This window comes from Antennarius striatus, chromosome 4, assembly GCF_040054535.1.
Source record: "Antennarius striatus isolate MH-2024 chromosome 4, ASM4005453v1, whole genome shotgun sequence".
In the NCBI taxonomy this organism is placed as follows: Eukaryota; Metazoa; Chordata; class Actinopteri; order Lophiiformes; family Antennariidae; genus Antennarius; species Antennarius striatus.
The window spans coordinates 11,569,520-11,584,373 of record NC_090779.1 but is presented as its reverse complement, the minus strand read 5'-3'; the positions used below and the strand labels follow the sequence as shown (position 1 = coordinate 11,584,373).

General features: G+C 39.9%; 2 protein-coding genes across 3 annotated transcripts; one reads left to right on the top strand and one right to left on the bottom strand.

Annotated features, from left to right (window-relative positions):
• Window positions 1-2,217: 2,217 nt before the first annotated feature.
• bbs10 (Bardet-Biedl syndrome 10) lies at window positions 2,218-5,864 on the top strand. The gene is made up of 4 exons (XM_068313033.1): window positions 2,218-2,256; window positions 2,936-3,128; window positions 3,219-4,181; window positions 4,334-5,864. Exons 2-4 carry the CDS (start codon window positions 2,938-2,940, stop codon window positions 5,070-5,072), a joined length of 1,893 nt encoding a protein of 630 aa, XP_068169134.1. The 5' UTR covers window positions 2,218-2,256; window positions 2,936-2,937; the 3' UTR covers window positions 5,073-5,864.
• A 202-nt stretch (window positions 5,865-6,066) lies between these two features.
• Window positions 6,067-14,569, bottom strand: cd9a (CD9 molecule a). 2 transcript variants are annotated; one of them, XM_068313034.1, is made up of 8 exons: window positions 14,353-14,569; window positions 11,192-11,294; window positions 10,985-11,082; window positions 10,460-10,534; window positions 10,064-10,165; window positions 9,467-9,556; window positions 7,138-7,221; window positions 6,067-7,043 (listed from the first exon to the last, which is right to left on the bottom strand). In XM_068313034.1, the coding sequence occupies exons 1-8, from the start codon at window positions 14,419-14,421 to the stop codon at window positions 6,978-6,980; spliced, it is 687 nt and encodes a 228-aa protein (XP_068169135.1). In that variant the 5' UTR covers window positions 14,422-14,569; the 3' UTR covers window positions 6,067-6,977. The 2 variants fall into 2 exon arrangements, with proteins under 2 accessions (XP_068169135.1, XP_068169136.1); XM_068313035.1 differs by lacking the exon at window positions 14,353-14,569 and adding an exon at window positions 12,814-12,980.
• Window positions 14,570-14,854: the final 285 nt, after the last annotated feature.

Genomic DNA, 14,854 nt, shown 5'->3' with positions numbered 1-14,854 from the left:
AATTATGCAAATAAGTTAAAGCAACAGCTGGTTTGCGATAAGGACTACTGACACCTGCAATGGTTATTTTTTCCTTTTAAGCCTTTGGGTTTTTACTTCACAGCCAGCAGGGGGCATACAGTCCTGCGCTCCACTGAAACATGGACACATGAGATCAACGTGCATTAATCAAACCCACTGAATTTTTCAGGGGCCTCGTTCCTGAATGCTGTGCTGGCCTGTTGTTTTTTTGCACATTATCACGGTCTGAAATTTAAAATTTACAACAAAATTAATGTATGTATTACATTTATATATTTACGTGACCGGGCTATGTGTGGCCAGCCGGACAACACACAACACCGAGACACACACACACTCTGATGGCTCCCCAAATGTGGGCTCTATTTCCCTGTTTCACTGCCCCCCCCCCCGTCTCAGGTAGAGGACAGCATTAAATTTGGTTGAACTGGCAGTTTATTAAAACATAAAGAATAGAATATTTAAACGATTTGGAGGATACTAAAGGAAAAATAAAAGATAACAAATAACAACTTCTTGATTAAAACTAAAAATTAACCTTGAGTCTTGAAAATGTGTTTTTTTAGGTTCCATTCATTCTGCAAGAAAGAAGAGACATAACTTATAACATGTAACGCATCAGCTGAACAGAACGGCACAGAGCTTACTTCACCAAAACAATAATTAACAGCCTTGTTATATAGTGATTGAGCTTATATTCTGCTCATAGGGTAAGCAGCTCTCAGACCTTGTGCCTGCTCTTCATTTGGATCACATTTTGCATTTGATTTTCTTTCTTTGATTTGGCTGCTGGTCACTGTTTGAATCTCCCAGTTATTCTTTGTACTCAAAATATATTTGCAAAGCATAACCTCCACTGACATGAAAGTGTGAGTATGGGCTGATTCAATGCAGTTACTTCCTTTGTTGATAGCTCAGAGGCAGAACAAGAATAGCACCCCAGGATTACAGCTTTTTAGGTTGGTAAGGCACAGTAATGAGGCGTAGTGACTCTGTGGTAGAGTGGGTCGTCCAATGTTCCCAAGATTGGCGGTTCGATTCCCACTCCTGCCCAGCCACCCAGAGTGTGAGCTGACAGTGGGAGGTGTCAGCTCACAGTCTGGTCGGAACCATTGGCGCCGTCCCCCTTTACAAGTAGTTCATTTGGGGCACACCAAGCAGGGGCTGCCCTCCACTCTACCGCCCATTGCATGTTTACAGGCCCCTTGTGTGTGCGTGTGTGTGTGTGTGTGTGTGTTTTACAGGGGTCTGTATACAACATTTAAATATACTGTGTGTATATATATATATATATATATATATATATATATATATATATATATATATATATATATATATATATATATATATATATATATATATATATATATATATATGTATATATATATATATATATATATATATATAGAGAGAGAGAGAGAGAGAGAGAGAGAGAGAGAGAGATAGAGATAGATATATATGTGTATGACTAACACTAGAGTGTGCTCTTAATTTCCCCTAGGGGATCAGTACAGTATATAAAATAAAATAAAATAATGGTGCACTGGTCCTGCCTTCAACAAGCCATGTAAAAGGTGCATCTGTCAGACCTGTGGTGAAATGATGATTTGTCGAGGGAACAAAATATCTTCTTCTTTTCCTTTCGACTTTTCCCTTCAGGGATCGCCACAGCGAATCAGTTGCCTCCATCTAGCCCTGTCCTTTGCATCCTCTTCTCTCACACCAACTACCTTCATGTCCTCCCTCATTACATCCATAAACCTCCTCTTTGGTCTTCCTCTAGGCCTCCTCCCTGGGAGTTCAAAACTCAGGGACCAAAATATAACCTTCATAAAACCCAGAAAAATGCAAGAAAATAAGGAACACAAACAAGAACATTCATTGGTTGTGGGCAATCTCTAGATTATAGAAATAGTTTAACCTTAGAGCTCAGCCTATAGTCATTTTGGTCACTGTCTTACTCAAACTGGGCGAATGGCCAAACGGCTCATGAGAGCTGCTAACATGTTGTTCTGTTGTAAATGTGCTTTAATACAAACACGTGCCTTTGATTTTCCTGACTCTCCACCACGTGATCCAAGGAATTCCACGCCGTGTTTTCTTTGGGGTTGTGGACAGAAAACCTTCGTCTCAACACGCTAGGTGGCGGAAGTGAGCTCACATCTAAATTCTGACTGAAACCATAGAAGAAGACGCATCAGCGTGAACAGTGACGTCCGTCTCATTAGACTTACAGTGAGTCCTTCATGTTCACGTCAACAAATGTGAACATCATTGTTTTTTGTTTGCTAGACATGTATTGAAGGTATTTTATTAGTTTTATACTACAACAAATGCACGGGAGCTACTGAATAGTTGGTTTAGCTAATTTCTTCGCTAACGTGTAGCATTGCACCTCATTGGTGTACGGTGTTAGCTACGTTGCTAAAGTTATGTTTAAACAACACAAACACGAAGTAGTGATCCGCTCATAAATCTGACATGACGATTAATTCAAGAGAAGTACAAACGAATTCACAAGAGATTTCAACTCGTTGACGAAACAGAGCATCAACTCTTAAACAACGTGACGTGATGTTCTGTTCTAAAGCTCCTGTTTCTCAAGAGTAAGGTCACATTATAATATTGGAGCAAAACTGGATCGAATCTGTGCCAATGTGGAAACGAGAGATAATCAGAAACTCTTCATTCAAAAATATCTGTCTCCTGAATTTCTTTCATTTATCCTTCTATAGCTCATCACTACTTTTGAACACTACACGTTGAATGACTTTTCTTATGTAAGCTTGTGTTGCTTGTTCAGATTAAACACTGCCTCTAATGACAAGACAGTGAGTTACAAAGATAAAAGATCATGGATGTTTTCCATGTTTTTAAAGGTATTCACATATTACAATTAATAATTTGGTTGTAGAGATGCTACCAGGGAACCATCTTCACTTGAAAGATGTTCTGCAGTCTGTGTCTGTGTTGGAATCAGTCGTCCTCCGTAGTTTTGGCCCTGAAGGAGGACAGGTTCTTTTCACCCGAGACACAGGACAGGCAATGCTGAGTCGCAGTGGGATACACATTCTCACAGCGCTCCGACTTAAGCATCCAGTGGCCAGGTAACACACACACACACTCACACATCTGTTCTGTCACTATGATTATTTGTCAGGTGACAGTTTCTCTCTTGTGTTTGTTTTTAATTTAAGGATGGTGGTCGAGTGTGTCTCGAAACATAGCACTTTATCAGGTGATGGATCCAAGACATTTATCCTACTGCTGGCATCATTACTAAGGATGATTCATTCAAAGGCCTGCAAAGACACTGATGCGTCTCACACATACAACTCTAAGGACGCATCATACGCTGCTACTGCCAGGCACTTGGCTGAGGAATTGTTGGCCTTTGGATTGGAGGAGCTGGATGATGTCATAGCTTTGGGAGTGATCCCGTATGGAGATCGCCTTTCATGGGAAGGATACTCACAAAAAATACAGTTACCAGCTCACAGAAACAATGTCTGTGCTCAAAAGCTGTTGGCATCATTCTATCATTCACGTCTGGGTCGCACTCACTGTGACTTCATGAGCAACCTCACCTGTGAACTGCTCACCAGCTGGAAATTTAAACACAGTCAACCAACTTTATTTTTTCAGTTTGTAAATGACAACTTTCCTGCATTGCATACAGCTGTGGTGGGTTTCCCTGTCAGTTGTTCTAATTTGATTGAGGGCCAGATAATTCACAGGGACTTTGCTACGCCGTGCCCTCAGACTGACAAGCAGCCAGCTAAAGCTGTAGTCTTCCTTGGGTACCTGCAGCCAAAGTTGCTCAATGCAGGGGAAGTCCTGGAGTTGGGATGTGGAGAGCAAGAGAAAGAAACAAGTATTATACAGTTTAAGGCCTGGTCAGAAAGGTTTTTGGCCTCTATCATTGCTAACTTGCAGTGTTTGGGTGTCTCTGTTCTCCTGTCTGCAGTCAAACAGTCTGCTGCTCTTATTGCTTTAGCTGCACAGGCAGACATGTTCATCGTAGAATGTGTCAGTGAAGATGAGCTGTCTCTCTTTGCCCAGCTAAGCGGTGCCAAACCCGTATCAGACTGCTGGACTATTAAACCAGAGCATGTTGCTACACTGACATTTTGCCGACCAATAGTACTGGGAGCTCATAGGTAAGAAAAATGTCTCTTCTTCTCACTCATATTGTATAACTCCAAAATCATGCAGAATTTACTGGACTGCATATGCAGTACTCCATAGTTTATGTTTCTTTCAGCTGGTTTTTATTGAAGTAAACTTTGAACTCTTTTCTTCTGTTACGCAGGTATGTCCATGTGGGTTTCCATTCAGAGGAAAGTGTCAGCATCAGACCCTGTAGTCTGGTCATTTGTGGTCTAGGAGAAGGGCAGACTGATCAGTCTGCTGGTGCTATTCAAGATGCGGTTCGTATGCTACTTACAGCATGGGAGCCCATATTAAATACTGACCATCAGACTCACGGCGTGCCTGTGTTTGAATCAGGCTGTGTTATCCCTGCTGGTGGGACATTTGAGTTTCTCCTAAATCATGCCCTTCTACGACATGGTCGCAATTGCTCAGTTTCTGTTGACACAAATATGGGTGACCCTGCTGTCTCCCAACTCTTGGCAAATGCTGTCCTCAGCGTGCCTCGACAGATCTATTCACACAGACCACGATGTTTCCTGCGGGCTCAAACTGGACTTCTGACTTGTATTCAAAACTATTCCCACCCTGTCAGCCTTGTACACAAAGGAGACGATAACTCAAACCTCATGCAGTGCCAGGGCAACAGTGAGCACCCTCCGGAGGAGGGGAAAGGAAGCATGCATTCCTATAGAGAGACTTACATGTCACCAAAATATTTAATGTTGAACTTGGGACTCGAATCTGTCTCCTGTAAATACCAGCTGCTTCTTGCTGTGCTGCAGTGCATCTCCAGCCTTCTCCAAGTGGACGCCGTGCTGCACACACACACTCTGTTATGCAAACAGTCACGCAGACTTGCAACCATTTCCTCGGAGGGCTCAGAGGATGAGGACTGAAATTTTGTTGTGCCCCAAGTTGAGAGCATTAACATATTGTCTATTTGTATTTACTCAGATTTCTTGCAAATATTGCCAGAAGTGATATGCACTACAATGAGAACTGCTAGAGTAATTTATTATTATTTTTGTATCACTACAAATCATTTGTGGTGTATGTTTTTATAGAATAAATTTGTACGATGATATTAAATCATATTTCATGGAGGTACTGCTGTATAAGTAGCTTGTGGGGGTAATAAAAATAATTAACAGTAAAGTAAAAATAAAAAATAATGTAAATCTTTGTTCAAGACAGAATGTGCAGCTGTTATCTAATGATTAGATCCCATCTCCTGTCTGTTAATTAGGAGCGTGGTAGCTTGATAGTGTAAGTGTGTATTTTGGACTCTTTCCTATTACCTCCTCGTGGCTCCTATTTTTTCAGCACTTTTCCTCCTTATCTAATTTTTTCCTGCCCTCTTCCCTTGGCCAGTACACGCTGTTACATAAAAGTTGCAGACACTGAAAACAAAGAGACATCGTTTGACAAAAATGCGCACCTCTTTTTATAATCAGTGTTATCTCTGTGTTGGGGTGGGGTGTCTGAGAGGGCAACACCCTGCTGTCAACAAGTAAATCAATGTGTGCTTCCCTGGGGTGTTATCAGAAGAAACTAAATAGTCACCACTTTCATGAATCATTAGAAATGAATTAAGATCAGTCTTGAAATAAATAATGCAGTGTTTACTGTAATCAATGTATGCTACTTGTTGCTCTCTAAATTAGGGCCAATGGAATACAAAACAATTCATGTGTTAGAGACTAACACTACATGAGTCACACTCGATAGTTGGCATGAAGGGAGAAAACAGGATATTATTCATGTCTCTTTTCCATGTGTTAGAAAATATTGTTTTCAGTCTCATTAATGCACCCATACCCATTTAACCCCCATATTCCCCAAAGTCCTACACAATTAAAACCAATACACCAGGCAGTCAGTGTGGTTTTGTGTCCTTTTAATAGTGAAGATTTTGCTTTGTGATCATCTGTCCTCAGAGATCACAGTGAATAAACCAAAGATATATAGCTCATTTCACTTTTTCCATATGTATGAGTGTAACACCCTACAGAAATTACTCAGTTTTATTTATTGAGCTTGTAACTGTTATCTCTGAGTAACAGTGCACATGGTATAAACCCAATATGTGTAAAATGAAAAGGACACTATAAAACACATCACCAAGAACACATGAACCATAAAACCACATTGAGCGTAGTAAAAATCTTACAAAAAAACCAAAGACATTTACAAAGTGTGACACATTAAAGGCGTTCTCAGGAAGGACACATTGGAGGACAGAAAGGAACAAATAACATGTCACAATGAAGGAACACAAATGATATTCAAACACTGTACCAAACAATAACAAAACAGTTTACAGCTTGGCATTCAGTTGGCCTCTAGTCACCGTTTTATGGAATTTCATTGGCTAGTGCTGTATTGCGCTGAAGAGGTGGCGGTGTTCTCCTTTTTATGACCTTTGTCCATGACTCTTGCCACTGAGAAATGTGATTGCTATACATTAATATGAGCTTTTGATTGGATAATAATTAGCTCTTCACATACACTTATCAGTCAAATGACCACAAAATTACACATTTCTCTTCTACATTGCCACTGAAGCAGAGATGACACCCATTCTATAGTTGGGTAAAATATCCATGTTGCATCTATATGATCCAGGAAGGTGGGCCGAAGTGTTGGTGGCACGATTATCAAGTGATCACAAATATCTGCACCCAGCCTGGCTTAGGCTATCCCCTATAAACAAGCAAGTGTTTCTATTGGCAGTGGAAAGTCATGTGACTCTAGGAATGACATCATGCAACATTGATGAGTCTGGGGTGTGATGGTAGATGTCACACCACCTCCCGAGACTTCCTGATGGCACAGCAAAGAAGCATGCTAAAGATCATCCCAAACACCTGTAAGAAAGAAGGAAGGAGGTGAGCATTGCTTGTGTTTCTTCCTCTGAAGCAGCAGACACGGCTTTGATGAGTCGCGGTTAAGGCCCCTCACCATAACAACGCCGATGGTTATGCCCACTCCTCCAATGATGTGTAGCTTGGAGTCAAAAACGTCCTCAATGGCATCTGGACAGCTCTGCACAACATAAGCACAATTCTTTTCAGGATTCTCCAAAGCTGCTGAAGACATTTAGTGGCATGGTACACATGATACACAGCCTGAGATCTTGCAGGCTTCAGTAAACCATTGTTGCCACGGTAACATTGTAAGAAGGATCAGTAAATAGTTCTTTGACAGGAAGACTGATAAATTTACATCAGACAGTATATTTACCATACAGGAAACGTACAGGAAGTGTTCACACAGGGCTTGAGCTTTGCTGATGTTAGATTTTTTTGAATGTCGCTTTTTCACGTCCAGGATATGTTGGTAAATTTAAAAATTTTAATAAGCAAGTATGCTCATATCAGGAAGTCTTTATCAGTCTAGAACAATATCTAAGCTGAAGTACTTTTTATCTAAAAAACAACCTTGATCAGTCATGCACACATTAATTAGAGAGTAGAGTATAACTTTACCCTTTAAGGAGGTTCCGTCAGGGAAATTAATTTCTCTGTTGCACACAGCACAGTAAGTACACAAAACACAGACAAAGCACACAGAAAGCACCAGCACATAGAAAGTAGTACAACACCACATAGAAAGATTAATAAATAACCCACCAAGAATATATAAATAGAAAATCATAAATAGGCATAGAAATAAAAAATAAACAGACCTGGTTAAGTATGGGTATAGTGAAATGTCTATAGTGTTTGTATTGTTTTTGCTGCATTGTCTATGTCATCCCTCAGCTCTCGTGTGGACATTCTTCTTCAACGCCCCCAGAGAGGAGTTGAGCAGTTTAATGGCTCGGGGGATGAAGGAGTTCTTAAGTCCGTTTGTCCTGCATGTTGGGAGGCTTCTCAGGCTTCTCTGGTTGTTGGTAACGGTGTGCAGAGCGTGGCTGACAGTTTACCTCACGTTATTACAGTTTACCTCACGTTATTACCTCACGTTTACATTACATGCTTAACCTAATACAGTATAAACAGACTGCAGATACTACAGAATGCTGCTGCAAGACTCCTCACTGGTACCAAAAAAAAAAAAAAAAAGAGCACATAACTCCCATTTTAGCCAAGCTTCATTGGTCACCAGAGAAATTTAGGATTGATTTAGTTTTACATGTTTTTTTTTTACATCACTCCAAACCTTTCTGTATATCTCTGATGTTGTCACATCCTGCTGTGCTTCCAGGCCATTCAGGTCCACAAAAAAACAGCTGCTTGCTATCCTATCGACACACTTAAAAACCAGAGGAGCACCAGCCTTTTCTGGAATAGCCCCCAAACTTTGGAACTCCCCCCCCCCCATATCGAATCATGAAACACTACTGTCAGTTTTAAGTATAACGTGAAGACACACTTTTACTCTCTTTTCTTATTTTCCTTTTTTATGCTCTCTTTTATCCTTTTTATTGTATTAATGAATTATTGTATACTTGATCTGTATTTTCGAGGCATGTTTAAAGCACTGTTTTGCCTTCCCCGTTATACCTTTATAACTGTTACAGCAGGAACCTGTGGAAATTCCACAATAAAACAATAATATCAGACTTCATACCAAACATATGAAAATAAATGTATTGGTATTATAAACCAAGCGCACCCAACATAGTCAAAAATAAACGTGGTGACGTAACGACTTTGTGTTGGCAAATCATGGATTGCGGTGGACGGACATTGTGAAGCCGTAGATGAATGTTAGCAGGATAACTGGAGAAAGAAAGATAACTAATCGTGCGATTGGAAAACGGAGCTAACGTTAAAGGAAAAGGCACCTGTCAAAAGAGCAGGTGGAAAAGAAATTTTAGAGAAGTGATAGTTCTGTTAGCTGACTACATGAACAGAACTGTATGTAGTTACTTAAAGAGCTTTTTTGTCAGATGCCCTAGGAGCATTTTGGATACTACATCGATTGTCCCGTTCCAAACGGAAACCATAGCTGATGCTAGCCTGCTAGTTTCACTCAGAATTTGTTGTCGTTTTCTGTGTCGTTCCTGCTGTTTGGACTCTGCTCAATAACTTGAAAATTGTTGGAACAGTTATGACACTCTATAATTATGTTAACTGGGAAGTCCGTGTATACATGTAGTTATTTTTTCTCCTAACATAGCAGATGCCTTACGCCATATTGTTCACGCGATTCCTTCTGGCAGATGCGCTGTGATTGGTTGGGCGCTTGATTGACAGATAGTGGGTGGAGTTGGTGACAGTGTGACAGCGTTAGACTTTTCAAGTGAGCTTATTCAAACATATAGGTGGGGAGATAACTATACCTTAGTAATGAGCTTCTCGAGGGGCTCTCCGCGGGGACACGTGTCTTTAGCAGCATCGAACACAGTACCAGTTGGTCCACAACAGTTTAGCTGTAAACAGATGAATTACCACATGTTTAGAGAATAAGATGAGTTGCGGGGAATTAACATATCTTCCAGGAATACTTGTACATACATACTTCAACATAGTGAAAGGATATTAAATATAATCACATAAATTTACATATTCACCAAAGAAACCTGTTAATATTTTAGTAACGCAGTTGTGCATAAATATTTATTGACTTTTAGAGGTGTGGTAGATGTGAATCCTACTTTTTCATATTTAGGCAAAGCTAGGCTAATTACCTCCTAAATGCTTAACCCATGAACATCATGATTTTGAACCTTTCATTTACCTATCATTAAAAAGTGATCTAAGGTTATTTGATAAATAGCAAACATCAACATTAATATTCATGTTTTAGATTTTGTCCAAGTCTTGTGAGACAAGAACAACTTCCTGCGGGAATATTTTTTATGTGCTTGTGCCCAAGTTGTTTTGAGAGTCAGTGGTTCTCAATTAGTAGGAATAGAAATGGAGCAGACGTGACTCACCCCAGTTTGGATCACTCGCAGTGTCTCTTTGAGGCGTTCATCTCCTGTCCTCTTGAAGTTATTGTAGGTCTGTACGTAGAATGCTGTGATATCATTCACCACCTGAAACACCAAAACAAGTTGGAGAAAAATATTTCCTGTACATAGCATTAAAACAGATAAAAACTAACATCTCTTTAGACTACCTTAAACCTTAATTCATTATTTAACACTATTATTTTACTCAATTTCTTTTATATGGCTGCATCTGAAAATTTGGAATTATTTTTGCATTTTTTTGTCTGGTACATTTTTTATCTGATGGTTTATCTTGTATGACCTCTGTGGTGCTAACATTGGATCTTGGTGACGTGCTTTTAACTTTACTTAAATGTTTATTTATTTATTTAAAATTACCTGGGTTTGGTTGGAAAATCCCCAGATGCCAGCTGCCACCTCAATAGCAAATATGATGAGGAGAAAGAAGAAGAACTGCACAAATGAAAGACAAAATTAAACTCAGCTGATTGTGTAACTGTGTGCTTCCATGCATGTGTGTGCATGTGTGAACAAGTAAGGTCACTGGACTGTAGCTAAACCTAATTTAAATCAGCTCCTCCCCCCAAGAGATTTATAACAAGAAGATTAGGGCCAGACTTTGAAGAGGGAGGGAGGGGAGACTGTACAGAGAAATAGGAACCCTTTCCTGGCCTTGGTACCATTCAGTACACACTGATAAAGGCAGACAAGCCTGTATTTCTTAGTGAAGGTCAGTGGAACAACAAGTCCAATTGTTGTTAAATGAAATCGTTACAAAAATGTGAAATCAGAGGGTGAGAAATAAACTTTTGATTAACAGTTAAATCGAGTGTATGTTATTTAAGTCAAAGAAGCTATAGATAGAAGGAAACATTACATTATGAATTAAAAAGAGATACGAACCAGACCCAGCATACAGGGGGACTCCTGGATAGCCCCACAACATCCCAGAAAACCCACCACCATCATCAATGCTCCAGCTCCTATCAGGATATACACACCTATACACACAAGTAAATACTCCCTGAGCTCCCATAATCAAAAATACCTTTACACTTTGCTCAAATGATAAGGGGTAACATTACTATTCATCGGTTGAAAGCATCTTACCTGTGTAAAACACATATGGTGAGTCTGATCCTTCAAACAAGCCTTTGGTTTTTGGGTCTAACCTCAGCCACAGGCCAATTGCAAAGACAGCAGTACCTGCAAGCTAAAGCAAAACAAAACAAAACAGCATCAAATCAATTATTATTGCACCAAATTTTTTAAACACATTTTCCCTTCCAGACTGACAATTTGGCTCTAAAAATTATTATAAATATTATTCTAGGCAATGTGAAAAAGTACGCTCAATCAAAGTTCAAACAGGAAGAGCAACACACATGCCTACTCCATATTTATGCCCATTCGCCACTCATCTAGCTAATTAACTGACTACCAAGCCAATTATATATTTTTTCTCACTGCTTCTAGTTATTTCAAATCTGTTTCGACAGGCGCCATCTGCCTTCCTTCTCATCTTTGTAGGTTTTTTTGGTTCAATGTTCAGTCAAGGGAAATGTTTCTGCAGTCAACTTGTCTTAAGCAAACCCTCACAAACACGACTGTCTTGTCTTTGAAGGGATGAAAGTCTGTCTGTTCGTGTGAGACATACTGTTCAGCTGCACAAAATCAGAGTTCCTTATACATATCACAAATTATTAGCAACTTAACATCACATTTCAGAAAAATCCACTGAAAACCACAGATGGTAGGTAATAAAGTACAAACAATTCATTAATGCTTCTTTGATGGACTACTATTTTACAGCATTGTGTGGTTCCCTAACATCCCTAACTAAACTGATGCCATCCTAAATGGACTGGACAGTAAAGTACAGAAAAGATAATCCCTGGGTGAATCTGTTCATGGATATCAGGGATGATGGATGAAATATATTTACAAGGCTTGACCAGAAAGAAAAGTTGTCATATTGACACTACTGTAAATGATAGTGTTACCAGCTGAAATAAAAATACTCAAACCTTAATTTAATATTAATTTAATGATGCCAAGTTCAGTTACATTTTGCCAAAAATGGCCTGGAGACTTGTCCCTTTGAGGACTACTTTTAATATTTTTGTAGACATTTCAGATCCTGTACTTTTAAACTTTCACGAGAGTAACAAAGTTGAATCAATGCTTCTTCTTTTACCAGTGGTTTATTACATAAGTAAACATATCTCTACTCGAGTAATGAATGTGTACTTTTGACATTTTGTTGAAAAATCGAGAGGATGAATACCTCTGCCAACAATACAATTGTACAACTGGAAACTGGCTACATCAAAACAAAATGTGTTTATCTTACAGTTTTTGTGTATTTTTCTGTTTTTATTCACTATCTTCACAACATGAACAAAATAGCATATTTCTGTGCTTTGCACTGTAAATATCTGTGCATGGTGTATTTGCAATGTGCGCATACGCAGGGTCTTAAAGCCTCACTAGCATAGATGGGCTGGTGATTTTCAACTCTACTTGACAGTTGCCATCAATTATCATGGGCACCATTAATGTGCTATAGCAGTTGTTTTACTTTTCTCTTATTCCATGTATGAAAAAAATGTCCCATTAGCCCTCAAAGGTGAAAATCTGCAAATGAGAAGGGTGCTCTTCTTCCTGCTCTCCTTCTCTCTCACTTTCTGTCACACACACAACATAACACAATAGAAGTACAGTTCACCTACCCAGAATATAAAGTTGCTGACAAACATGAGATACTTCAAACACTTCATTCCTCCGGCGACAGCCATGTCAACACAGTGCACCGCTGTGTCCTTAAAAACTAACCTCTAACCAGGAAGAAGTGAAACGTGCAGTAAAGGTGTGAGTTGACAGGGAAAATATGGTAAATACCACACCTTCATTTAATCACCTGATCATTCCGTTAGGGAGTGGCGTGATCAGTTAAAAACTGACCTCTATTGTCTACACGATGCAAATTCCTGCCTGTGTTCCTTCCTCTGTTTTGTTCCATATCTGTACACGCAGTTTTTGTCCTTAGTGCTTGTGTGGGCAGACAGGGTTCTTGGTCTGGGAGGTATCTGCACAGAGAGCTCTGTTGAGGCTTGTCGGTGGAAAACATTTTGTGCTCTACTATCTGAACTGTGTGTGAGTGTAGTCGTCAGACAATATGATTACTTCCCATTCCAAACAGATCTTTATATTGATAGGTGTAAGAAGCCTGATCTATAGACACAATGATACAAAACTGTGCTGAGCTGTGATCAGATGTGTGTCATGTGATTTGTTATGCATTATGAGTTCACATAACTAACAAATACACAAATCCTTCACTGTAAGTGGGATATCATTGGAGAACGAAAAGTTTAGGTAATATTTGTATCACAAAATCAGATTTTAAGTTATGTTCAAGCACTTGAGATAAAGAGCAGTTCTTGTCTGTTCTTTCTATTCTACAGATACAGCAATTGCCCCAAGGCAGGAAGTTCAGAGCAGACTCTGGCTCTGAAGGGCTGAAATTTATTATCACCTTATTGGATTTTTACAGGAGGGTTTTTTTTATTATTTGAAATAAGTTTTTGTTTTTCATTAGGCAAACAAAATAAGTTTTGTCTAGCTTCTCTCTCTCTCTCTCTCTCCCACACACACACACACACACACACACACACACGCACACACACACACACACACACACACACACACACACAGCCATGTAATGGATACTTATGCTTTGTTCTATCTATAGCTGCACAAATTATAAACCTTCATAAAAGGGCAAAACATGCATTGAGCCCACGCAGCGCGGGAACGCGCACACAGGCTGACTCCCTGACTTATGCACCTTCCCACATCGTGCCACACAGCTGAAGTTGTAATTATTATATCAGTCACACACCCTATCACGATAAATCGTGTACCCAGACACCGACTATAGATAACCAAATGCCATACATTCATTCTCTGCAGCGTCGTCTGCGTGGAGGAACTGGGTCACTTGGCCACTGGGGATTATTCTTCCTGTCCCCTCGGTCTCACACTTTGGGACTCTGTATTTAGCAGTGGCTGGCCCCCACCCGCAATGTCCTGGGATCACCAAATCGACGCGGACTGTGCGCGCTCGGCGAGATTCTGCTTCTTGGCCATAAATAAATGTATTTCCATCCATTATGTTGGTGGTATTCTACTGCGCGCACGGCTCCATCACGCACAACACAAATAGGATGTATTTTTTTTCGTAAGAGAACAATACGTTTCAAACTCACCCAGAATATCAGATTGAAGGCAAACATCAGATATTTGATGCACATCTCTCCTCCTGACAACGCAGCCATTGCGGTACCTGACCCTGTGGAACACACTTTAATCGGTACGACCTATTCACAACGACGGTAGAATGAATATAAGATAACAGTCTGTGTGCAGAATGAGCTTCTTTGGCGACGCGTCGGCATTGATACGTGCTTCGTGCTGTGCGCGCCTGTGGTCCGCCCCCATATAACGGGCTGCTTAGGCAAAGCCTCGGTTTTTCCCTCACCAGTACTTCGAATTCGCGTCCCCCCCTCCCCCCAACATAAATTACATTAAACATTAATTTATTAGCTACATCCTTGTATTTTCTTCTGCACATGACTTTCTTTATGACGCTATCAAAACCATTACATTTTTAAAAAGGCTCAGAATAACAAGTGTCACACAAGAAACGCACCAGTCCGATTGACATATTGCGCGTGTTTTCTACCTTCTAAATACGATTATGCATTGCTC